A 27,324-nucleotide genomic window follows, 5' to 3' on the forward strand; every position below is an offset into this window, starting at 1 on the left:
AAAAGGTGAAGGACTGAGAAGGGACAGGCTGATGGGGTAAGGCAGTGAGCAAGGAGACCTCGTTTCCCCGTGTTCTTCCCACCCGATGTCTGTTATGTGGCTGAGGCGCCTGTTCTTGCATTTACCGGTGACCTTCAGTCTGTGCCAACTCCAGAACAGTGTGCCTACCAAGTCTGAAAACCACTGCAGCTTGCGGGTCAGCAGCGCCCTCACTGAGTCTGTCTCCTGCTGGCTGTCAGTCACTTTCTCAGCATGCGTATCTGACACCTATTTTCTAGGATGACTTGGCTGAGAAAGTGGGGCAATGGCCTCTAAGCCTGCTGAGGGGGAGGGACTGCGGGGCCACTTTATTGCTGCTCCTTGGCCAGGAGGGTGCCAGTGAGCTGCCCTGGTGGGGGCACAAAGGCCTCCCAGCCTGTGAGCCAAGTCCAAGGGGAGGAAGAGCCTAAGGACACAGACCCCAGGGAACACAAACACCAGATGCGATGAGCCGGGTGCCAGGCTGGGACACTCCTGAAGGGAAGACCTGTGCTGAGGGCATGCCACTTCTGCTATGAGCCAGTTAAGTACCCCCAGGGCCTTGGCCAGCCCGGGAAGAACCTCAGATGCTCTCTAGCATTTTAAACGAGGCTTTTGTAAGGCAGCTGGCAATGTTAAAATGTTCAAAGAACCCATGTGTCTATGGATTATTTCAGGGAGAAGAGGGGGAGAAGGCAGCCAGGCAAATCCACCACTCAGCTGTCAATCACTCCCACTGCGGCAACCTAAACCAGCAGGCCACTGCGAGCTGAGCTGGCGTGGGACTGCCATCAAAGGCTGCTTTTGAAGAGGGGCACATGGGCACTGCTGGTCCGAAACACAGCAGATAGCGGATGGGGGCGCCACAGGGGACAGAGGCGTGTCACGGGGCCCATGGGGATGACTAGAAAGGGATGGAGAACCCCCAAGGAGCACCTTGCTCAGGCTGAAACCTTCCCACTGAGAACATTTTTCACTTATGAAAAAGTCTCAGCATCTGAGTCATGACAGTTACAAGGCTACTTTGTATATAACCTTCCAGAATATTTAAGATTTCTTAAAACACGTGTCCTTCAGCCAGAAAGCAAGGGCAGTGGATGGGCCTGGGGAGTTTTTTCCTTTGGTAACTAACCTGCTGTTTCCACTTTCCCAGCAGATGCTCATTTTCCTTACAAGATGCAGTTCTTTCTATTCAGATTGAGGTGATGTGAGCTCTGTCAAGAGGAAAGCATGTCTCTGAAGTAAAACACGCTGGGATGTTTTAGGGAAGGAAAGTAGGAAGAGAAGTAAGGGCAAAACAGAAGGCTTCCAAGGCACCCTGGGCAACTGTGTGGGGTGGGGGACGCACATGCTGGGAGGCGAGTCTGTTGGGGCAGTGGAGGGGCTGCCAGGCCCTCCTTGCTCTGTTGCATGGAGCCTCTTAAAGGGCCTTGCAAATTCATGAATTCTTTCGATGTGGACCAAAGACAGGGTGCAAGCAGCAGGCTGGCCACTGGAGTCAGACCCTGTGACTCAGGGTCCTGCCGCCTCCAAGAACTGAATGGACCCTCAAATAAGCAGCCACACCCAGGTCCCTCATGTCAAACTGCTTTATTACATCTTAAATAACAGTACAGTTTAATATAGTATCTATCTTGCATCCAGCTTCCTTGCAGTACACTGACTGAAGTAAAATTAAATACAAAAGGTGAAAAGGGGTACAGGTGCAGAGAGCTCTACAGAGTGGTTTATGGAAAGAGAAAGAGGGTTTTGTTTTATTCTTTTGCCAACCCAGGCCTACCGCACAGTCACGGCACAGTGGGTACAGGGCATTGCAAAGAACAGAATGGAGAAGCCACTATAGCTGCTACAGAGGAGCGTTCCTGGGGACAGAAGGAAGGCAGGAGAGCCAACAGAACACCCTGTGGTCTAAACGCTGCTGCTGGACACTTGAGGGGACAAGAAAACCCTGGAAACCTAGGTGTTATAAAAGTGGCCTGCCTCGGATGCAAAGTTTCTTCCCACAGGGGGCAGGCGTGAGGGCTCAGGGCTCCTGAAGGGGAAGGCTAGATCTTTGTCCCCTGCTCCCTCCCCGCTCCCACCCCACCCTCAGAATCCAGCAGCAATCGTTTGGAACAGGACATCTCTCTTAAAAAGGAAAAGGTGATGCGCCCACTGCTGGAGCGTGCAGAGCCGCTTGGTGTACTGCCTACGTGTGCACAGAGCAGTGACAGGGTGGACAAGCCGCCGCAGCGACAATGGTGAAGGGTTACTTCTTAAAGAAAAAACATCTAAGGACGGAGTCCTGTATGCACTTTGAGCATTTCTACAGCATGCGATTCTAAGAGTAAACCCACCCAATACGGCAAACGATCAAATTTTTTAAAATTTAACTTAGAAAGTTTGAGATAATTATTTTCAAAACATTGATTTGTACATTGCTTCATACACAAACAATCGACTGACGACCCAAGTGCAGGGCGGGCCTCTCCTGATCGTGAGGGTGGGGAGGGGTAGTGTCAGGTCACAGAAATGTCCCTCCAACACCACAGAAAACCCAAGGGGGGTTTGAAACTGGGCTGAAGGGGGTAGAGGACAGGCGGGAGAGGGTGCCTGGTCTAAGCTGACTAGGAGGGGGCGGTGCTGAGTCGCACACTCACAGCGCCCACAGCGTGTGCTTGGCCTCACACTAACGCCACCTCCCCACGCTGTGTCTGCGTGTGCCAGGCACCATGACACTGAACAGAAAATAAACCCAGGGACTGAATTTACACTGTGGACCATTTCAGGGAAGCTGCGTGAGGATCCCTTGTTCTGGTTGACTACTGAACATAAAGCAATATATTTAAAAAAGGAAATGTGAATGTTTTCAAAATCCTGCTACAAACACGACTGAAAATTTAGAAACTATTACAAGATAAAACAAAGTCCTCAACTTGTTTTGCATGAACGTCACAAAACAGGATCACTGGTCTAAAGTTCAAACAAACTAGTGAAAAGTTGTTGTCTGTTTCACAATTACACTCAAGTTTACCTTCTGGTTAACATTTTATTATAGTATTTCCTTTTAAAATTCATTCAAGACAAAAAAGAAAACAAAGACAATGGTCCCAAGAGGAATGCACAATTTGTTTTAGTTTACAGCCAGAGTCTTCTCTTAATGGGAATTGTGCTCTTTGTTTCAGCAATAAGTGAAGGAAAAGAAGATCTTGCCCTTTTGAAATTCTGAGGGGGGTGTTGGGGTCCGAGTTAGTACGGTTGGGCGGATATGCTATCACTGTAACTCGTCAGGGTTTGGAATGGTCTTCCGGTCACCGCGGAGTCCACCTGCCATTGTGAACAGAATTTAAAAAAAGGTTAAAAAGAAACAAAAAAATCTGAACAGAATCTACAACTAGTGTTGCTGCCATTCAGAGTGGCAAGCTTGCTTTGTGGCGTGAAAGCTCTTTCCATGGCTCATCTCCAGGCCTGCAGGCAAGGGGTACGTGATTCAATTTCCAATCAAGTCTACATCAAAATCAATCAACTAACCTCGAAAACATGAATCTCACAAATCACATGTAATGAAAAGCTGAGGTGTGAGCAAGTACACAGAGCCACACTTGGGAAGCCACACGGGCCATTCCCTACCTGCTGGCGTTAGTTCCAGATCTTGAGGAAGCTGTCCCAGGACCCCGTCGCCACAGCCATGCCATCATCGGTCACCCCCAGGCAGCTGACACGGTTGTCATGCCCAGCCAGGACACCTGGGGAGCAAGCCACAGCACAATCACTCCAATGGCTCAGGTAAGTCTCACATATGGGGATGCTATGACAGAAAAAGAGCTCAGTTTCTAGCAGTCAAGTCCCATAATGCCTCAATCACCAAGGAAAGGAGACCAAGAAGGGAGAGAAATGTTCCATGTGGAAATCCCACGGGAGCACTGTGATTGCCCATCTTGTTCAAGGTGAGGAGGGTTAATATGATCCTCTCTTAAAAATACTGTGGCCTACAGCCACAGGAACATATTTGAAAAAAACAAAAATATACTGAAGAACCTGGTAACAAATGTGCTGTAAGACAGTAGGGTGATAAGGAATTCAAAGGAGCACACACACACAGAGAAGTGTAAATAACTTGGAGCCCTCCTATACTGACTTCTAAGCACTCAAGATGTAAGAAACTTATCTAAAAAATGGAACAAAAGCCATCATCAAAAAATCAAAATCACTCCATTTCAAAGCCGTTTACAACTCAGCATATGCCTGGGGCTAGCATAGGCCTAGATCCAGAGGTGAGGGACAGGCACCCTGCAGTGAGCCTGCACCCGGGGCATGCCCACCACTTAAACTTCTGATAACCTTCCCTTGGATACTATCAGCCAGTACCTTCATCTCTGGGTCAGAGGAATTGGAGGGCTAATGTCACAGACACCCTCCTTCAGCCCCTATACTCATTAGCCACAGGAGCAAGGGGGTGACTCAGAGCTCCTGGTCTGAGGGAGGCCTAGGGGTTTCCATTCTGCTCGGCACTGATACTGCAGCTTTGAGAGAAGGAACAGAGCAAACGGCAGGGAGTTCAACAAACAGGGGAGGAGCACCCGCTGGGAAATGTGGAGTCCTGTGAGGTGCCCCAAGGACCAGAGTCACTCTCCCCATTTACCCCCAGGACCAACAAGCCTGCTGACTCGATGGGGGCCAATGTTTTCAAATTCAAGTGCCCAAATGTCATCTTTCACATACAAAGTTCTCAGGTTTTGTGTGACCCGTGCTTTGATACACATCAACACACACGACAACAAGTGGCATGCTACAGTAACCTGCCCGAGTGTCGCATGGGCACAGCCTGCACCCACAGTCCCTGAGCCATCACCTGGGTGCTCTCTGCACCCACTGCCCTTTCTAGGGTCACTCCTGATAGCAGGGACAGATGTGCCAAATGGTGGCCCAGAACATCCCTGCTGCAGCCAGATACCGGGTTCAAGCCTGGCCCTCTTAAGTACCAATGCTGTGACCTGACACCTCAGTTTGTTTGCTTCCTGGGGTGGGGTGTTTCCTGTGAGGACGGTGTATGTTAAAGTAGGGGAGCTCAGTGATCGTAAAAACACAAGCAGCAAATGGGTAAGAACAGTGATGGGAAACAAGAGACCTCAATGTCAAACCTGGAAATCATCCGATTGGTGAGCTCAGCCATGAGGCAAAGGCCCCACATGTACAGCCCTGGTCTTGGCAACTTCTCAACGCTCAGCTTTCACATGTGGTTTCATGACTAAATCATGGGTGAATTTTGGGGTCTGCTTGCATACCTTCCCGGCAATCTTATGGACCATTAAGAAATGGACCAAAACTCAATATTCAGATCTGAGGCGAATATAAGGTCATAACGCAAGCAAGTGAAAACCAAAAATCACATAGTGTGTGCTGGTCAGAGACCCCCCGCTTACTCTCTCTTGGGATAGTGCTCAGCTCTAAAGAGGGCGTGGAAATGGAGGGCCACTGTGACTTAGGCTGATACTAGAAATTAAACATAACTTAGGCCAGGAGACCCCTTTGAAATCAATGAGATAAAACCCTTCCACATTTATGCCAACGGCATGTCCCCTGCTGCATGCCACACTCAGTTGTCAGAGTCATACAATGTGCCCTGTAGCTGGGGCGTCACAGGTCACATAGCAGGCGTCACAGGTCACAGGGCAGGTGTCACAGGTCACAGAGCTGCCCGGCGCTGAGTGACTTGGCTGCTGGCTCCGGAGGGGTGCACGCTCCCCTGCCCGCATACTTTAAGTGGGAACATGCGGGGGGCTGCGATTACACCAGCTGCAGGCCACACCATGGGCCTGCAGGCTTACTTGGCTACAGCCCCACTGATACAAACCAAACATTCAGCTACACGAGTTGTATCCATGCTGGCAGGCATTGCCAGAAGTGTTGGGAGCCATGGAGAGCCCCAAGGGTCACCTACCAGCCCTGTCGGCCTTGAGTGCGTCCCAAACATTGCAGTTGAAGTCGTCGTAGCCAGCAAGGAGGAGGCGCCCGCTCTTGGAGAAGGAGACAGAGGTGATCCCGCAGATAATGTTGTCGTGGGAGTACGTCATGAGTTCCTGGTCTGCACGGAGGTCGAACAGCCTGCAGGTAGCATCATCTGAGCCGGTGGCAAACGCATTGCCATTTGGAAAGAACTAGAAAGAGAAAGCAAATCAACACAATGTGTAAATGCCCAAACAGGAACACTGGCAGTGTGGTGCTCGACGGTATGACTGTGGCAGGTATGGTAGGAAAAGATTAGCCATCTGTACACTGTGTTTGCAGAGAAGGGGGAAGAGGAGCACCCAGCCCAGAAGTCTCTTAAAGATGGACAGTGTAGCTCCTGGAAGTGGGTTAGGTCACTAGCAGAGCAGAAGAAGGAGCGTTCCTGCCCCCAGACCACAGGACCCCCAAACTGTGGCAACAGCACTTACACAGATGGCATTGATGTCAGACTCATGGCCAGTGAAAGTTTGCCGACACATCCCTTCTCGCACATCCCAGAGCTTGGCAGAAGCGTCACAAGCACCAGAGACAAACAATCTGGTGTCTGGAGCGAGGGACAGACTCATGACGTCCCCGGTATGTCCCGTGAACGTGGTCGTCTGCTGGCCAGTCTCTATGTCCCACAGCGCACTGGGCAGGAGCAGAGAACAGGGCATCAGATGCACCTTCGAAACAACCACTCACGGGACAAACTTAACTCCAGAATTACCGAGAATTCACCAATCCTCTGAGCTTTTACTTATACTCAAATGTGTAATAACTTCACTTAGAAGGAAAACAAAACAAAAAACAAAACGAACCGGTACATATGCATGAGTATACAACCATAAGCTTAGAAGTTAGAGGTTACTGTGATCTCTATGTTGCTTCAAGCACCTCCTAATGGAGCCACAGTCCCCTCCAGGGCACACACCCTGGAGATGGTGCCGCAGAGAGGAGGCGTTGGATATGGAGACATCTCTAGGCAAACAAGGGCCCAGAGCGTTCTGAGGGTCTGCTGCCTCCTTGGGCTCACAGACAGGAGAACAGCTGCCACTTTATGGCTGCGAGCTGGAACCACTGCCTTAACAGTACTAAAAAAACCCAGTGCTGTCAAGTCAATTCCGACTCATAGTGACCCTATAGGACAGAGTAGAACCATCCCATAGAGTTTCCAAGGAGCGCCTGGCGGCGGATTCGAACTGCTGACCCTTTGGTTAGCAGCTGTAGCACTTAACCGCTACACCGCCAGGGTTTCGTTAATGGTACCGCATGGGTATACAGATGAGATGTCAATGGCACTTGGCCAGAGCAGGAGCTGCTGTTTAAAAGTCACTCAAAGGGCCACAACTCAGCCGGAGTCTTTGCACTTCAACTGCAGAGAGCAACACCATTTATAATTTCACGACACCACTCGCCCCATGGGCTCTGGCTTGGCCTGCCCTGTGCCCAAACACAGCCACACCAACTGTGTCATCTCAACTCCCATGGGGCTCCTCCCCAAGGCCCTTCTAGGCCTGAGGGGCCAGGAAAGGTAGCAAAGCATTCCTGAATCCTGTAGCAATTATTATAAACAAATAGCTTCTAAAACATCTTGTGATAAGAAATTCTTTCGAAGACTGACAGTCTGTGTTGTCATCTTTTGTGAATCCATGAAATTTTAACAAAAAAGCACTTTAACAAGCCCCCCTGCTGATGAGTGGGAGAGAAGGGAGCCAGTGCCCAGCCACTGGGCATAGGAACAGAACCCCTGTACCGTCAGGTGCTCCTAGCACTGCCCCACAGCTGCCCCATAACTCTTCGCCACCAAAAGACCAAAAAACCCCACCAGTGCAGCCTGCATCTAAAATTTGTCTCATAAATAACTACCTGGTCCTCCAAATTATGTGCCCTGGTGCAACACGTGAGAACACTCTAGAGCTTATTGCAGTGGGCTTCCACATCTGTTAGTAAGGTGAAGACACTCTAAAATTTAAGAAACCTGATAGAATTCATCTGAAATTGTGACACCTGAAATTCTATTTTTAGCCATGCTTGGCACTGACAAGACCATGAGACCACAGGAGTGACAGATAGGTAAAGTGTACCCCACTCCCCCAGAGGGCCGTCACCTGAACAGGAGAAAAGAGAAAAGTATTTCGCACACAACTGTGGTTTAGAGATCTGTATGGCAGTTCTTAATTGTTCGAAACTAAACTTTGAGCTTTAAAATCTAAAAATAGTACAGTAACCGCCTTCATCATTCACTGCTGCTTTGCATTTAAGATCTTTAGGCTATGTGAAATTAAAGATGGCCCAAACCATGTCAAGAACCTGTTTCCCACACCTCACCCGGATTCTCCTAACGAACCTACAGGCCACAGTGTGAGTGGAGGTGAGAGGAGCCACCGCCACCAGGCAGAGGACCACACGCTGCCTACTCTGCCCAGCTACTCACCAGGTGGTGTCTCCAGAGCTGGTGACGATCTGATTGTCGTCCAGGAAGCGGCAGCAAGACAGGTAACCTGGCAAACAGGAGACCCAAATGAGGAACACACCCAGCAGGCCTGGTGCTACACTCTTGTAAACATAAAAACTGTGTCGGCAAAATGAACACACAGAGAACTTATCCAGGTTAAGACCAATCTGGGTACCTTGTCGATGAAAAATAAACACATTTGCCAGGAGAGTGTGTGCGATACTGCAGGTGAAAACACATGCCCTCCTGGTGGCAGTCTTCTGTGTGCTGAACCTGTGCTAGAGTAGTGGGATCACCACCACCCCCACCCCCATAGCCTGCAGAGTGTGATAGGGAAGGCGCCCTGAACAAAAGGCTCTGGAGCATGGCAGCCACAAAGGCTAGAGACACAGCTTGGAAGGCCTTGTGGTGGTCCCACCAGAGGTGGTAACAGCTCGGTCCCAGAACAGTGGGGGTGAATGGCTGGGTGGGTCTCATGAGGTGGTCAGCAGAGTGAGGGAGGTGCGGCCTGGCACAGGACAAGGCTGCAAGAGTCCAGGGGAACGGAGAGGCGCCGAGGGAAGGCAGAGCAGAGAAGAAGGAGGGCAGCAGCTCAGATTAAAGGGCTTTGTCTGGGATAGAAGCAACAGCGTTCTGGGCGGCCTGGTTTCTGGGAAGTAGTGGCGGAAAGTCTAACCATGAGATGCTTCAGAGGCCAGCTAGAAAGGGGCACACCTGGGCATGGGGTGCAGAAAGTGAGGCCAATCTGGTCCCAGAAAGCGGGGTTGTTGCTGTTAGGTGCCACTGAGTCAATTTGGACTCACGGTGACCCCAGGTATGCAGTGTAAAATTGCTCCACAGGGTTTTCAAGACTGTGACCTTTCAGAAAACAGGTTGCCAGGCCTATCTTCCTTCCAAGGTGCCTCTGGGTGTGTTCAAACAGCCAACCTTCTAGCTAGTAGTCAAGTGCTTAACCATTTGCATCACCTGAGGACCTATGCACACACACGTGCGCATGTGCGCGCACGCACACACACACACAGATATTCAGCTTCTGACTATAGGGACAAACTCCGGGAAAATGAAGGTTTGGTTACCACAGTGTATACTGTCAAGAGCTGAATGCCAGCGGGCTATTAAAAGGCAGTACTGAAGACCTCTGCTACACTCCTGATCAGAACGTTTATGGATCTGTGGCCATCTTGACCAGAATATTCTCAGAAAGGGAGAATGTGTCTACCTTTGCAATGTGAGATTTAGGAAAAAAGAAACCTCTAAGACAAGTGTCAATTATTGTCCGTTATCCCTAGGTGTCTGCTTTGAGAACAACCTCTGAGGGTAGGTCAGATATTCTTGTTATTAAAATAAGGGCTATTAGGGAGTTAATAACGGGCCTGGTGGTGCAACGGTTAAGCAGTTGGCTGCTAACTGAAGGGCTGGCAGTTCAAATTCACCCAGAGGCTCCAGAGGAGAAAGACCTGGTGATTTGCTTCCATAAAGATTACAGCCTAGAAAACCCTATGGGGCAATTCTACTGTCACATGAGGTTGCTGTGAGTTGAAAATGACTCGATGGCACCTAACAAGAGGGAGTTAATACTTTCTCAATTATAATCTAATACCTTTCTAATTATTACTGTCATCAAAACAGAACTTGGAAGTTTTATTCTACATGTAATGATTTTATGATTAGATAAATATTTCATTCCAATCAATGTGATTTCATTCAATTAGCCATATTCAGAGGGATTCTTTATATTTTAAGAAAGAATCTTAAAAGGCAAAACACCAACAAGACAGCCCATCTGATGTTTTCTCTGAAGTGCTGCTAAAGTGTTTCCAAAACCTGGGTAGCAGGCTCTAGAGAAAGAAGCTTCTGTTTGTTCCATACGGGCTTTTCGTTTATGGAAACAAGAGTAACAACCAATTGATTACCAACGGTCTCATCTTCCTGTAAACGATGCCCCGGCACACCGTCAGAGAGGGACAGGAAAGAGCTGGGAAGGCCGCTGTGAGTATCTTGGGGAAGAACTGTTTTCTGTGCAACCGAGTTTCTAAGATTCTACAAGAAGACTTCTCAACCATGCTTAACAATGAGTCCCACCCTTAGAGGGCAAATGCTCAGGACTAATCACTCTTTCGTCAATTATAAATGATTGCGCCCTACTCGTATAGCACACATTCAATCTGTTCTCCCCAGCCGTGACGTAGGTCTCCTTAGTCAGTGTTACTATTCCCTGTCCAAAATACCAGTTTGAACTGGATCAGGGAGAAGATGCCCTAAGAGACGAACATTAAACTAAGGCCTGAACAAGACGAAAGCAGCAGATCATTGAATCTGTCCAAACCACGAACCCCTCACACCTTTCCCCTCTTGCTAGGCTCTGTTTTAAGTTTATCAAATCTTAATCCTAAGTTGAAAAGTTATGTATTATGTCTGAAGAAGGCCACAAAAACTCTTAAGAGGCCTGTCTTAAAAAAAAAAAACTCACAAGAACTAAAATTTCATGAAATACTAAGGGAAAAAAATTGAAGCATGCTCTCTAGCACAACTTTCGTTTCAACACACAAATACTCTGATGTGTTAACAGATCCAACAGCACAGCCTTTAATCAAACGTCAATGGAGATACGCTGAATCTGATTAAAATACAAGAGACAGCTAAACATTAAAATGTTATTGTTTTAAAAGCTGTCAAGTCATCAGGACTGTAACCAAGGTGGTTTCTGAAGTGTGTACAGCATCGGGTGAGGCTCAGGCAGTGACCCAGCTTCCCGAGTGGAGCAGTGGCTCCCAGCGATAGGAGCAACTTTTCCACAGGAAACAACTATAAGCTGTGGACAAACTGTAAAACACAAACACCTGAAGGCACTGGAAACCGTCAAAAGCAGATGGAAACTGAGGGGAATCTACACATGGAAGAAAAAAGGCATTTAGTGAGGGCCCCTGTGCATGGCCTCGGTTTCAAGAGCTTGCAGTCACAGCTCAGACAGGAGCCCTGCAGCCTGGGTGTTGTGAAAGCCAGAGTTCTGGCCAACCACAGCAGCTGGAAAGTGAGAGGAGAAAACCCAACGGGTAGACCACAGAAAGGGAACCTCACTTATGCATTTAACAGCCCAACTATCCACCCGATGTCAAAACTACACAGGTGAATGGCAGGCAGGTACGAACAGCCCAGCTAATGGTAAAGCAACAGTCGGAGACTGCTGCTGCTGCCCACACAGAGCAACAGCAGTTGAGTGTCTGAGAAAACTTAACCAACACCAACATTTGAGGAGAACAGAACCCAGAGCCCATACAACATAACACTCACAACGTCCATGACACAATTCAAAATTACTAGATATACTAAGAAACAGGAAAAGGTTACCCATATCCAAGAGAAAAGATAACCCACAAACACCAACCCCAAGAGGTCTGGAAACTGGAGTTAGCAGACAGGAAATTCAAAGGTAGCTATTACAATTATAAGAAGCCCTGGTGGCACAGTGGTTAAGCACTCAGCTGCTGACTGAAAGGTTGGTGGTTCAAACCCACCAGTTGCTCTGAGGGAAAAAGATGTAGCAGTCTGCGTTTGTAAAGATTTATAGCCTTGGAAATCCTGTGGGGCAGTTCTACCCTGTCCTGTAGGGTCACTATGAGTCAGAATCGACTCCATGGCAACGGGTTTGGGTTTCATTTATTACAATTATGCTCAAGGATGCAAATAAAAACAAATCAAATGGAAATTCTGGAACTGAAAAACAGAATGTCTGACATCAAGAATTCATTTGATGGCCCTGACAGTAGGTTGGAGAAGATAGAAGTCAAATGACCAATGGAAATAATCGCGTCTGAAGAAGCACGAGACTGAAGAAATCAGAGACACAGGGACCAACAGAACAATAACAACACATCTAAGTGAAGTACCAAAAGAAGAAGAAACTATGGAACAAAAAATACATTGGCAAAAAATGGCCTGAAATTTTCCAAATTTGGTTAAAGTCACAAATTTACACATTCAAGATGTCCGAGTACAATAAATACAAAGAAAATCACACCTAGGCACATCACAGTCAAATTACTAAAAACCAGAGAAAAATCTTTAAAGTGTTAAAAGAAAAAAAAAAAAAGTCAACACACAATTCTATATCCAGCAAAAATATCCAGCGAGGAGAAAGGTAAAATAAACATTTTCAGATCAAGAGAATTCACTGTCAGCAGGCTTGCACTAACTATACCAAAAACTAAGCCTGTTGCCACCGATTCTGACTCATGCTGACCCTATAGGGCAGAGCAGAACTGCCCCAGAGGGTTTCCAAGGAGTGGTTGGTGGATCTGAACTTCCGGCCTTTTGGTTAGCAGTCCAACTCTTAACCACTGCGCCAACGGGGCACTGCACTAACTGTGGGAAATGCTAAACAAGTTCTGTAGGCTGAAGGGGAGCCAGAAGAAAATTCATATCAGGAAGAAATGAAGAACATTAGAAATAGTAAATACCTGAGAAAATGTAAAAGGTTCTGTATTGTGGGGGCTTATAACACATGCAGATGTAATAAATACACATGAAAGAGTTGAGGGGAGTAGAAAACGGGCCTTTATAGTACAAGGTTCTTTTATTATATATGAGTCGGTACAATACGAACTCTCAGTGGATCACAAAAAATTATTATGTACACTGTAATCCCTAGATCCACCACTAAAAAAAAAAAAAAAAATGCAGAGGCTTTCCTGAAAAGCCAATGTTGTTATTAGGTGCTGCTGGTCAATTTCAACTCACAGTGACTCCATGTGACAGAGTACAACTACCTCAGGGTTTTCTAGGCTGTGATCTTTAGGGAAGAAGATCGCCAGGTCTTTTCCCCCAGTGGAGTTGCTGAGTGGGTTCGAACCACCAACATTTTGGTTAGCAGACAAGCACAATAAAATCAACCACTACATCACAGAATTCTAAAAACCATTCAAGGAATCCAAAACAAGACAGAAAAGGAGGAGCTGAAGCACAAAAACAGAAGGGACAAACTGAAAGTGGCCTAACTCAACTAAATCAATCTTACATGAAATAGAAATGAGCTAAACACTATTTAAAAGTCAGAAACTTTGCGAATGGATAAAAAACTATATGCTGTCTACAAAAGCTTCACTTTAAATACGAAAACAAGAGTTAAGCTGAAGGTAAATGCATGGAAAAAAAACTTCCCATGGAAGCTGCAGGAGAAGGCTGTATGGCTATGCTAGTACCAGATGAAGGAAATTCTAAGAGAAAGAATCACTACCAGAGATAAAGACAAACATTTCATAATGACAAGGTGAATTCATCAGGAAAACACAACAATCATAAATGTGTGTTTCCCTACTAACAGAGTTCAAAATATTCGAAGAAAAATGGACAGAATTAAAGGGAGAAATTGACAAACCCATAAATCATAGAGATTTTAACATCCCTGTTTTTTTTATCTTATCTTAGCAATTCATAGAAATAAACCACTAAAAACCTCGATCTAACTAACATATGTATGAGGACAGCCCCCCACCCCATAGCTGCAGATCTCCATTATCCATGGATGCGTACCACCACAGATCATTTGCCCCATAAAGACAAGTTTCAATAAACTCAGAAGAACTGAAATGACACAGAATGCGTCTGTCCTCTAACACGATGGCGTTTAATTAGAAATCAGTAACATTAAGTTATCTAAGAAAACTTCAAATGTTTGTCAATTAAACAACATACTTCTAAACAACCCATGAATCAAACCAGAAATCACAAGGGAAATTGAAAATATTTCACATGGAATGATAATTAAAATATATCAAAATCTGGGGGATGTAGTTAAAGCCATGCTCAGAGGGAAATTTATAGCTGCAACTGCTTATATTTGAAAACAAGAAAGGTCTAAAATCCGTGGCTTAAGGTTTCAACCTTAAAAAGCTAGAAAATTCAGAAGAAAGCAACCCCAGAATAAGTAGACGGAAGGAGAGAAGAGCAGAAATTGACGACATGCAGGCAGCATGCAGGCTCCCGTTTCTGCAGTGATAGAGGATATACTCTTATCTGGCCAAAATTAACTTCTCCAACAGACTACTTCACTGGTGTCAAAAGCAGTACTGTCTATTCATTATGATAGCTTCTTTTTTGCACATGAAGTAGGTGAACCTAGTGGAATCTTGACAAAAAAATACTGAGGGACAGAATTTTTGAGAACTAAGAATATAGCTATAGAAGTAAAATATTAGGATGGAATCTCCTTTTTTGGAAAAACTACACCTTTTCTTATAAATAACTAGTGCCATAAGTAAGTTAAATCCTGGCAAAATGATATACCACTCAACATGTAAAGCTGGTTATATCCAAAAGAACTCCCAACAGCCCACAGGACTCTACTCTGCCCCCTTGGCGCAGCAAGCAAGTAGTTGATACGAAGTCAGAGTGCATGTGCATGGATGGGCACGTGTGTATATTTCAATGAGGAAATCCCTGGGGAAAGGCGCTCAAAGTGGGAGATGGCTGAGGGCAAGGCAGCAGATGGAACTGTATGTGTGTGAATGTAAAAATGAAGGTGGCTCTTGCCAGCTTCTAAGGGAGTGACCCAAGAGCTCGGTCCTCAGACATGGAAGTTAAAGCCACTGCATCACTCCTACCCAGAGGCTTTTCACTGAACTAATCTGATTAAATAATTATTGGGAAGTGGTTAAGTGGCCAAAGCACAGAGTGCACCCCAGGTCAACAGCATGCATGACTTTAAGGTTATTAATGACAATGTGATGTGTACCTGTGTGTCCGGCCAGCTCACGGCTCACACGTACATTCCCTTCACGAGTTTTGAGATTGTAAATGGAGCAGATGTTATCGAGGCCACCGCAGGCCACGTAGTTCCCAGAAGGGGCGTACGCACAGGTCATGACCCAAGAGGAACGCAGAGGAATGGCATGGACCTAAGGGACAGGAGCACAGGTGATGCAAATACGATCAGGTTCAGATTTTTAACTACCAATGCAACAATTTCATCTCTAGTCTCCGACTTTATTTCCACAGGAGGTGAGAGGGCAAAATAAGGGCCGACATTACTTTGAGACTCATTTATACATATGGCCAGATGGCAGAACAAGTGAATTGAAAATCCAGTGCTGCATATGGAAACACCAATTTAAATTTTCTTAAAGTGACACCTTAAGGTTAGGCAGACACTTCAGCTAGGGCAGCACTGCCTCCTGATCACAGCTGCACACTAACAGGAATACACGTCCATGGTTGGTCAAAGCGGCTGTAAATTCATTTAAAATACAAAGTATTTTACTGAAGCAACCAAACTGGACACTATGATCACCGATCCTGCCACACACCTCCCTGTCAGTACCGCAATCTCGGGCACACATTTAGGGTTCTCTAGTAAAATACAAATGAGTTTGATCTTTTACGTATGTTTGAGCCAATGACGTGCTTTTTCATTTAATATGATACAACTTTGGATTCAATTTCAAAAAGAATCTAACAACTGATATTTCAAAAATAACGTTTCTCAAATTTTTTGTAAAATTAATAACTAAAAAAGTTGTATTTCTACGATGTATGAATAAAACATATAAAACTTCCCAGGCTGAGCTAGAACTAGAATCCAAGTTTCCCAGGAACCTAAGGAGGTACTCACCTCCCACCTCTCTGTCAAGAGATGACAAACCACAGCAGAATTGTGCCTGGTCCATTAGAAGGGATAGGAAGGTCTGCCAGGCACATGATCCGGTGTCTACCTCACCCGTATGACTTTTCTACTAAAAAACAGCTCACCGTGATCCCCTGCCCTACCCTGTATTCTATGTTATAGCGCAGATGAATGCAGACTTAGAGAACCCACCATGTCCGGGGTTCTCTCAAGGAAGGGATTGTGCAGTCCCTTACCTTGTTGGTGGTGTAGCTATCCCAGATGATAAGTTTGCCATCCTGTGAGGCACTAACTAGCAGCCTGGAGGAAAGACCAAAGCAAACATATCAGTACCGCCGAAACAGAGAACTCATACAAAGGCAACAAGTGAAAATTACAAATCCAGAGACTTCCAATGTGTGCTTCAGGGTTTCTTCGGCTTGTGACAAAGCATACTTATTTTTAAGCAAAAAAAAGTTTTAAATGTTAGACCAACTCTCCGAGCGTGAAAGAAAATATTCTCAGAGATAATAGTTCAGACTCAAGAGTGCTGGGCTCTGAATGTAGCCTCAATCGCCAAGGCCAATCCCTCTGTTAGCCAAGATGGGCGACGACTTCTCATATCTGCTTCTTTGGTTTCTTTTCATTATAAATAAAACTTGAGACAACACAGATCTTTCAAGAGTCAAAGGAAGGGAAAATATTTAGTGTACAATTTCTGTCCCATTCTGACACAGAGAAAGCCTGGACATAAAGGAATAATAAGCTTTAATATACTCCAAATTCATGAGGCATTCCCCTTCCCAGCCGCCCTACCCCGAAAAAAAAGCATGAAATTTTCCAGACTGAGCTACAACTGGAATCCAGGACTCCTAGAGACATAAGGAGGTCTCCCACTTGCCATGTCAAGAGATGACAAACTATAGCAGAATAGGCCTGGTTCATAAAAAGAGATCAGCCCCATGCCATGAAGGTTTTTCGTGGCTGGGCTACTATGTTAAGTCTGGGATCTGCATGTTGGAAGGTGCTCTGTACATACTTGTAGAGTTAAGTGCTGCAAAAGGAGCACATGACTAATGGGCCACGGAACTGTGAGTTCCTGTGAAAGCAAAGTGAGCGAGAGGGAGTTCATACATTGCCCTTGGGACTCTGGCCTGCAGGAGTGCTGCTTTCAAGAGCTGGGACAAGAGCTTGCTGGCATTTCTATGCAGAGATAATCTGTTAGTGTGGCTAAGTAATGACACAAAGATTTTTGAAAGACATATAAGTTTGAAGCATTTCACCATAAGTGTACTTGGCTTCTTGAAGCTGATAAAGAGCTGGAGGTAAAACTCACACCAATCACCTTGATAACCTGATGTTTTTGATCAAAACTTAATGTTTCGATGCACCAAGCACAAACTTCTTTAACAGAAGTGGACAATGAATTTGGCATGGAGTAAAAATCTTTTCAACACTACATTACAAAATTTATTACAGAACGAAATAACTAAGTGCAGGCTCCAATCCTTATTTTTCAGCTGCAGCTTCCTGCATCTAAGTCCGACAGTAACTGTGTCCACTCAAGATATGCGTTCGTCTGCAGCTCTACTTCTGTCTCCTGGCCCAGGCTGTGAGTAGAGTTTCAGAGCCGCTCTAAGAGGGGCTCAATGGCTCATCCTCCTGGGCCAGGAAGGCCGGGAAGGTCACCTTCGGACATGCTGACTCGCAGAGGGGGTAAGAGGAAACATTAAGCTGCCCATTTATCCTTCCAGAAGGTGAGAGAAGACATGCCTGTTAATCCCAGGTCAGGTAACTGTTCAACAACTGGGTCTGCTTTGCCTCCTAGAGCTTTCCCCAACGTGCACATCCATCCATGATCTTGCCGGCCACCATCAGAAAAGAGACGAGAGCCAGGAGGTAAGCCTAGAAGGCTCCAGGATACTGAAGGCAGAAGCTGAAGTACAAACATCTAAAGCCTCTGCATTTTACTCCCAAACCTAGTGCAGTTTAGTTGTATTTCAGCCCTCAGTATAAACATACGTTAGCAGCCATGGGAAGAACTTTAGAAAGGGGAGAGGAACTTTAGTTCATGTGACTAGCAAGAGAATTTCAAATGTTACAAAAAGTAGAATTTTACTAAGTTGAAACGAATATATTATAAGTACATTGGTGAGCATATTATAAATAGATACATAATATACACCTACACACACATATATACATAAACCCATCATTGTGGGCCTCTCGTGTAGTTCTGGAAGATTATCCAATGGTTTGAGAGCATCCATGAATTTGCGAATACAAGAAAATAACTGCTATTCCTAATTATGTCCTTGAGTCATGAAAAGAAGGAAATCTTATATAATATCCTTTGTTTATGAAGGTAGGAAATGGAAGATTTAAGCAAAATGTGCATCCAAAATTAAAAACAAACACACCTGTTTTGGACTCTAAAGAGGGAAACATCTGCCTATCTAGAAAACATGGCTATCTAGAACAAATAACCCCTAAGAGGTTCTGCAGAGCAGAGTGCCTCTTTTTTTTTTTAAATAATATTTTATTTTGTTTCCAGTGAAGGATTACACAGCAGTTCAGGTTCCCATTCGACCACTCAACAATGTCTACATAAAGTATTCAGTGACACTGGTCACATTTTTTGCAATGCATGTACATTCTCATTTTTTTTAAATGCAATTTGTTATTTAGCTACAAGGTGACCTGAAGAGTTAGTTTTAGTTCTTCAAGGTCTGAAGAGTATCTAGGGAAGTCCGCCAGTCTCAACCAGCCACTAGGTATCTTTTTTTTTTAATTTGAGGCTCTGTTCCACATTTTTCTCCCATTCTATCAGGATCCATCTATTGTGGACCTGATTAGAATGGTCAGTAATGGTAGCCAGGTACCATCTAGTTCTTCTGGTTTCAGAGTAGATGAGGCTGGCTCCTGTAGACTATTTGTCCTACAGACTAGATTCTTCTTTGAGTCTTTCGTTTCCTTCCTTCTTTTATTCCAGGTAAGTAGATAACAAGAGTTGTATTTTAGATGGCAGCAGAATGCCTCTTAGTACCATTCATGTTTTGTTTTCTTCTGTTTATGATGGTGAAAGAGGACCTCCACATAAAAACACTCCGAAAGTCTAACTGTTCAGTGTGAAGAGCAATCATAAAGCAGGTACACAGCTACTCACCTCCTGGTCAAGAATGAGAGCAGGACCAAAACACCACCCCTCAGCGTCCTGGGCGGCCTCCCAGTGCCACTCCCCCTTTCTCGAAGGGTAACCAGAATCTTGAACTCTAAGCTGCTTGTCCACTAACTGGCTTTTCTTCTTCCAGTCATGGGGCTTTTAAAGCATAGTTCTCATTTGAGACCCAGACTGAACTTCAAACCTTACACACAAAGGCCTGGAACCCTGAGTGGTCGGCACCTGCTGGACCCTTCTACCTCACCCAAGCCACGTAACAGCTCCCCTGCTCTGGTCAAACACCTTTGTTCCTGGTACAACCCAACTCTTCTCCAGCAGCACCAACCACCCTTCAGGTCAGCTTTGCACAAGGCCTTCCCGACCACACGAGCTGGAATTTAGGCTGCCAAAGGACAGTACTTTGCTTGGGGAGCCAAGGTCGCTTCCAGCCTCAGATATGGCCTGACTGGAATGGAGCCCTGTCTAATTAAGGTATAGATGATCCCACAAATGGAGTCAAAGTCCAAAATGCAACATGCTACTTGGTTATCATCTACTGTAGATTATAAATTCTAAAGCAGACTGATTAGTGAGGACATTTTGTTTTCTTCCTAACTACTGCCATCATTAAAATGATCTAAGCTCTCATTTGCATATGGAATTGTACGGGATACTGTATAGAACAAACTAAAGATAGACTCTTTTGTTCTCGAGTTGTTTATACTCCAAAGCAGACAATTTCAAGAAAAAAGAAAAAGCCAAGCAGAAAATTCCATACGGATAAACACAAAAAATATTACTCAAGGAAAAAGCATGTTAAAAATAGTATGTTAGGTGTTTGAAAAGAGCATGTTATAGTCACACAATGTTTTCCTTAATTATCTGACTCAACTTCTTAATTTTTCTTTTACGATGACAACAAATGCATTCAGGTTATTTTCCCCTAGGAGAACAAAGCCACCCTTGGATACATGGGCACCATCCCCCCTCCCACCGGCCCCCAGATACCTGGAGTCTGTGCCCCAGTGCATAGCGTAAATCTTAGCCAGGTGCCCCCTCAGCGTTCTCCTGGTACGCATCTGGATTCTTCCCACGGGGTCAATGTTGTTTGTGATCTTAAAAAGAAGGTTGCACACTCAGTCTGTAATGAAGTGAATTCACATCCCAGAGCAGGATCCTACCTTCCCCTCCATCCTGTTCAGGCAGTGCCCCACACCCATAATTCCCACCCTATCTCTATCCCAGGATCAGTCCCAGGGTGACTCGAGGACCCCAGCTTTCTGTGTGACCCACCCTGCTTACTGCTGCCCATCTCATACACTCCGCACCTGACCCCGTTCATGACTCCTACTCTATTGCGCTCTGATCTTACTACCTGCCCTCCCTTCAGTCAGCTTGCATCTCCCCACGCCCCCTCCCCCTGCGCACACTTGCAGCGCTGGCCAGACACACCTGACCTTACCTTCCTCTCTGTTGTCTCATTTTTTAACCCAGGCCTGGCTCCTCCCCATCCTACAAAAGTACTCTTCTTAGAAATCGCAGCCTACCCTGTACCATGTAGTAAAATGGATGTGTGCCGACATGCTGCCTGTGGCTTCAACCCAGGCAACAGTCAGCATTTACACCTGGGCTGTTACCGCTCACAACATCAAACTGGATGCAAATACTTGCAGATTCACCCCAACATATCAAAACATCTGACATTAATGATTTTAGGCTCACAAATGGGATGTGTGTATCACAACCGTGAGTCTGAAAAAATGTACACTCCAAAGTGTATCTGAGAATTCAGATAAATCTATGTAGTATAATTTTCTTCTTTAGCTTATGGTTTAGCCCCAATTAAAATGCATCCCCTAAAGCATCAGGAGAATGTTAAAAATTAATATCCTCAGTAGAAGTGTGAATATAATTTTTCTTTCACATTTCTATTCAGTTCTTTGGCTTTAGAAATTGAAGTTCTGAGGCAGTTTTTGTTAAAGTCATAGCTTTTAAAGATCTTATTTTAAGACATTAACAATATTTTACAACTATGACCTCCATTACAGAAAATAAGGGGTTAAGGCTTGAAAGATGCTTATTTTCCATCTGAAGAAACTCCTACTTCTTATGCCTATCGTCACCGGAATGGCAATCTTCAACCGGTGGATGTCAGACCTTACTGTGCAGAATTAGAGCTGGAGAAGAGTTCGTTCTAGAGGTCCTTGGTGTGAGCACTGCCGGGCACTGCCCCTAACATCAGGCAGACGGCTCTGGATGATTAAAGTGACTCTTACCTGAGAGAGAGTTGCATCTGCACACGCTTTTCTTGCATCCTAGGAAATAACAACCACAAAGGGAAATCAGCAATGCTTCAGACACATTCGACTCTAGGCCCTCACATCTAGGTTTCAGACAGAGCCTCTATAAACTGCTCCTTCCCTCTCCTCTAATACCCCACAGTCCACTGCAGTCTTAGGACTATTGAGGCGATATTTAAGTCTATGCTCTAGACCACACCAAACACAGAGAACTGATCAAACCCGCGTATGTTTAAGACCTGCAGGCACGTTGCCTGGCCACCAGAGCACTCCTGAGACTTGGGAGGCCCACAAAGGAAGCCCAGGGCAGCAAGTAGAACCTGGTGCTGCTGCTTTCCCTTCTTGCTAAGTAAGCGTCCTTCCCTGTGTAAAGCCCCTGCTCCCGCTTCCCACTTGGTTTTTATAACAACCTATGTGAAGCCAAAAGGGATGGGGCCCGTGAAAAAAGGCCTAAAAAGACCAATGTCTAGCCCAAAGAGCATACCCTTAGACCGTATTAACTAAGGGCTTCATTTTCAAGCACATAATCTTTAATTCTGAATTCTATTGAAAAGAACAAGGGATTTGGAGTCAGGTAATCAAATTCAGGTAAGACTTTGTGGAATACACTATATGAGCTATAGACAGATATACTAATATTAAACTTTCATTGCTACTAAGTAAACAAAGTTACTAGAAAATAAATTTTGAAATCTCAAATTAGCATATATACTTTTAAATTGAAAGCTAGATATTATAAAGAAAAATGAGACAATAGCTCTAAAAGTTTCAAAATTTGGGTGTAGACAGCTGGAAACTTCATAAAATTTCAAAGGCAATAATTTTAAAATTATGACAATTTTTAATAAGAAAAATGCTTCTACTACACAGTCATCTGACTACCCACTTCTCAACACCAGTTGGCACTTACACACATCAGGCGTCCTAAGCTAGACCGTCAAGTAGGGGAAGTTTTCCTAGGAGACAGTCACTAGGGGCAAAAGGCCTCACTGTAAATCATTCTTTCTGAAGTCAGTGGGGATATTTACCAACGGATAATGTATATATTCATAGAGATTATTGTTATAAATATAACAAAGATTAAGATCCCAAATTCAACTTTAATTGTGGTATTAGAAGTCATTCTCCTTATAAATGAAACACAAAGAAATGATCTAATCAAGTATTTCTATGCCAACAACTAAATTCGGGGTAAGGAGGAATGAGATGGGAACATTCAGAATAGTAGCTCTTTTTGTTAGATTTTACCTATCAAGTATTGAATTGAATATTTATTTCTGAATGCCATTCTTTTTGATATTATATATGCCTTTTAAGTTTAAAAATGAATAATAAGAATTTTTTAAAGTAGAAAATAAACCATGGAACTTAAGCAATTTCACCCTGGTTAGCATCCAAAGATTAAAGCAGGTATAAAATGTACCCTATAACAGACTGTGGTGATACTACTGTTAAACAATTATTTTTAAAAACTAAACAGATAACTTCAATTAGGCCTTCATTTTAGTCAAAAGATGCTTCTGTAAACTGGTTCAGCATTTCTCAGAACAGGCACCTTGAACTTCTAAGATTGCAGGTGAAGTCTTTTAATGGGAACAGGCTCTTTAACTGCTTAATCAAGACTGAAACCTTTAACATGTTTAAGATTAATTTTGATTTTAACTCAGGAAGATGTGTACAATGAATACATTATTTAGTGCAAAACCTTCTATACTGTCTATGATGAGAAATGTCACCAAATATAAAAGTTTGCCTTTTTTGTCTACTTAAACCAGAGGAAATACATACAAGCCATCAATTAGATTTTGGTCCCTTTCTTACCATATCTGGATGTATGTCACATACAGGACAATGCACAGAAGGCACATGCTCTTCTTGCATCCCTTTTGACTTCACATGGGTTGTTATAAAAACCAAGTGGGAAGCGGGAGCAGGGGCCCTGCTCAGCTCATAGTCACTGGTGACAACATTTGGATCAAATGTCCCAGTGCAGCTGGCCTGCCACATTGGTGAGACACCTTTTCGCTCACACATGCAGGGCGGAACGTCACTTTGTTTAAAAAACTATTAAAAGTCTACACTGATACATTTTATTGGAGTTTTCCTTAACCCATCAGTAAGTTACTTGTACATTTTAAGCTATGCCATTTTCAGTCTGCATTCCTTTGAGCAAATCTTTGTTTCCTCACAAACAGAATTAGAAGTAGGAGAAGATGGTCCTTTAGGTGTTTTCAGTTTTAAAACAATTCTAAGACAAAAACAACTTCTCTTAGAATTACCTACCACTTGTGTGTTTCTTTATGCTCTGCTTTCTTTAACAAGCACGTACTCTCTGGAGATGAGGAAAAAAAGCGTGTATTTTTTCTTCTTTTAAAAGTAATAGTTGACTGTCTGCCCTTTCTATTTCGTGTAATGGACTCAAACAGCCTTCAAAACCCATTGCTGTAGAGTCGATTCCAGCTTATAACAAGCAACCCTATAGGACAGAGTAGACTGCCCCACAGGGTTTCCAAGGAGCTGCTGGTGGATTCAAACTGCCGATCTTTTGGTTAGTAGCCAAATGTTTAACCACTGCACCACGATGGCTCCTATATTGTGCAAAGAAACTCACATGGCGCCTAGCACAGAGCTTTACCAAGACAAAGGCTGTGAAAATGTCTGCAGAGAACTGTCATCACTGCTGCGTGAAGGTCAGCTGCTCTCCTAGGGAATGGTCTAGAGCTGCGCTGTCCCAAATGGCACCCGCGAGCTGCGAGAGGGCACAGAGCAAACAGGTGTGCCAGGAAGTATACACACTGAATTCTGATGCCTTACCATGAAAAACAAATGTCAAATATCTTAATAAAAATGTATTAATCACATGACAAAACAGTAGTATTTTACATATACTGGCTTAGAAAAAATTTATTAAAATTAATTTCGCCTCATTCCTTTTTATACTTTAATGTAGTCACATGGATTGTACAGTTGGACATGTGGCCCCATCATGTTTTATGGCTCTGGGGTACAGGGAGGACCCAGCGCTTTACGCCACAGAGCACCACCAACTGTTCCTCTCTTCTAGAAAATGTGAAGGTATGCAATGTCCAACGTCAACCTTTTATTAATCTGGATACGTCTTTCACGTGTGCCATACAAACTTTCTTTACCTGTTATGAACATATCTGAATCCACTATTTATGAACAACAATTCACAGTTGTCAGAAAAACAAAATTTCTTCAAATAGGCCGAATCATACTACAGTTAAGACGACACTGCAGAGTAAACTTAAAAATTTAAATTAGTAACTTCAAATAAATGTTTAATACAGCTTCCCAGTGCCTCTAAATTCTGAGTCATCAGACTTTTCTGGGAACGAGAGGAACGAAAAAAATCTCAAAAGTAGATGGTAAACAGCTGAGAGTATTTCGAACACAGAAAAAATAACCCAATTCAACTATTACTAAGTAATACCTTATCAGTTTTGCTTTATTTATTTTTTGTCTGCCATAAACACTGCTGCCTCAAAATGGACTTTCCAGAAACTCAAGATTTGTTCGTGTTGTTAGGCACCATCGAGTCGGTTCTGACTCATAGCGACCCTATGCATAACAGAACAAAGCACTGCCCGGTCCTGCACCATCCTTAAAATTGTTGTTATGCTTGAGCTCACTGTTGAAGCCACTGTGTCAATCCGCCTCGTTGGGGGTCTTCCTCTTTTCCACTGACCCTGTACTCTGCCAAGCATGATATCCTTTCTCCAGGGTCTCATCCCTCCTGACAACACGCCCAAAATATGTAAGACACAGTCTCACCATCCTTGCTTCTAAGGAGCATTCTGGTTGTACTTCTTCCAAGACAGATTTGTTCGTTCTTTTGGCAGTCCATGGTATATTCAATATTCTTCGCCAACACCACAATTCGAAGGTGTCCGTTCTTCATTGGTCTTCCTTATTCGTTATCCAGCTTTCACATGCATATGATACAACTGAAAATACCACGGCTTGGGTCAAGCACACCTTAGTGTTCAAGGTGACATCTCTGTTCTTCAACACTTTAAAGAGGTCCTTTGCAGCAAATTTACCCAATGCAATTGCGTCTTTTGATTTCTTGACTGCTGCTTCCATGGCTGTTGATTGTGGATTCAAGTAAAATGAAATCCGTAACAACTTCAATCTTTTCTCTGTTTAGCCTGATGTTGCTCATTGGTCCAGTTGCGAGGATTTTTGTTTTCTTTATGTTGAGGTGCAATCCAAACTGAAGGCTGTGGTCTTTGGTCTTCATTAGTAAGTGCTTCAAGTCCTCTTCACTTTCAGCAAGCAAGGTTGTGTCATCTGCATAATGCAGGTTATTAATGAGTCTTCCTCCAATCCTGATGCCCCATTCTTCTTCATAAAGTCCAGTTTCTCGGACTATTTGCTCAGCATACAGACTGAATAGGTACAGTGAAAGAATACAACCGTGACGCATACTTTTCCTGACTTTAAACCAATCAGTATCCCCTTGTTCTGTCCGAACAACTGCCTCTTGATCTATGTAAAGGTTCCTCATGAGCACAAGTTCAGTGTTCTGGAATTCCCATTCTTCCCAATGTTATCCACAGTTTGTTATGATCCACACAGTCCAATGCCTTTGCATAGTCAATAAAACACAGGTAAACATCCTTCTGGTATTCTCTGCTTTCAGCCAGGATCCATCTGACATCAGCAATGGTATCCCTGGTTCCACGTCCTCTTCTAAAACCAGCCTGAATTTCTGGCAGTTCCCTGTCAATATACTGCTGCAGCAGTATACTTAAGATTTAAGTCTGGAAAATCTTAAAGGAATATTTTTTGGTTTCACTTCAACAACATATTTCTGGGTATTGTTTTATATCAAACCTAATAGTTTAGAATTCATTTCATTAATTCTATGTGTGTGGAGGGGTATAACTAGATACTTTATGCAAGTCTTATCAGACCAAATCTTTAAAAAAAACATTCTTAAAAATCTTGCGTATTTTTATGGAGCTATATCTGATCTTTTAAATATTAAGATTTGAAATTCTTGCAATAAAAGGCTATTTTCTCTTTTCTTTTTGGCTGTCGATCTCAGATAATTCTATTATCCTTTCTCCAGTTCAAGAAAAAGTTGGCTAAAATAAACGTGGTGTTTCTTTCTCCAATTACCATTGGGCTTTCTGAACATATAATTGGCCATTCAACATGAAATAATTAGGCTTTATCTTTACAGTCGATTCAGAAAGATGAACTGGTGTTCGGGCATGCACTGGATGCTCTCAACTTCTCCTCAAGAGATGCTCTGAAGGACAGCTAATGCCACAGAGATGCTCTGAAGGACAGCTAATGCCACAGAGATGAAAGCAAGAGACCAGGGAGTAAGCCCCTTTACCAGGTGGAGAAGACCTCTCTGACTATAGCGAGGGTTCAGTTTCTCCTGATATATCCACTTTTTCCTCTCACTCTTCCTATCAACGGTCTGAGAACAGAAGCATCTGTTTGTGTTCAACGTTTTCTAGAAAATATTCATTAAAAGCACTGCCTAAAGAAACTGGAGAGTAGAATTAATTTCTTTTAGAACTATACCCCACCCCCTTTAAAAGTTCATGGGTTCTACAATTCAACATTGTCTATCAGTCACAGGTTGGAATTTAACTTTTGAGAATTCTGCGAATGCAATTCTTTGTATGTTATAGTCTAATCCGCAAGGTTGTTTTTATCTTCAATTAGATTTACCAAAGGTACAGATTCCAATCATCACTAGGGAACACAGCTTTTCAAAATTAAGACTGAATCAGGTACACCTAAAATATTTTTTTTATTGTTGTTGCTAATACTCTTATTT

General features: G+C 44.0%; 1 protein-coding gene across 3 annotated transcripts in view; it reads right to left on the minus strand.

Annotated features, from left to right (window-relative positions):
• Positions 1-1,593: 1,593 nt before the first annotated feature.
• GNB1 (G protein subunit beta 1) overlaps positions 1,594-27,324 on the minus strand; it is an 83,958-nt gene continuing 58,227 nt past the window's right edge. For all 3 annotated transcript variants that reach the window (XM_049877638.1, XM_049877637.1, XM_049877639.1), the window contains 9 exons: positions 21,477-21,515; positions 20,209-20,315; positions 16,298-16,361; positions 15,174-15,336; positions 8,423-8,489; positions 6,435-6,636; positions 5,939-6,155; positions 3,628-3,743; positions 1,594-3,324 (listed from right to left, as the gene is read on the minus strand). In XM_049877638.1, the coding sequence (XP_049733595.1) occupies positions 3,637-3,743; positions 5,939-6,155; positions 6,435-6,636; positions 8,423-8,489; positions 15,174-15,336; positions 16,298-16,361; positions 20,209-20,315; positions 21,477-21,515 (966 nt within the window). In that variant the 3' untranslated portion in view covers positions 1,594-3,324; positions 3,628-3,636. The remainder of the gene's footprint in view (positions 3,325-3,627; positions 3,744-5,938; positions 6,156-6,434; positions 6,637-8,422; positions 8,490-15,173; positions 15,337-16,297; positions 16,362-20,208; positions 20,316-21,476; positions 21,516-27,324) is intronic.

This window comes from Elephas maximus, chromosome 3 (assembly GCF_024166365.1).
Source record: "Elephas maximus indicus isolate mEleMax1 chromosome 3, mEleMax1 primary haplotype, whole genome shotgun sequence".
Taxonomy (NCBI): domain Eukaryota; kingdom Metazoa; phylum Chordata; class Mammalia; order Proboscidea; family Elephantidae; genus Elephas; species Elephas maximus.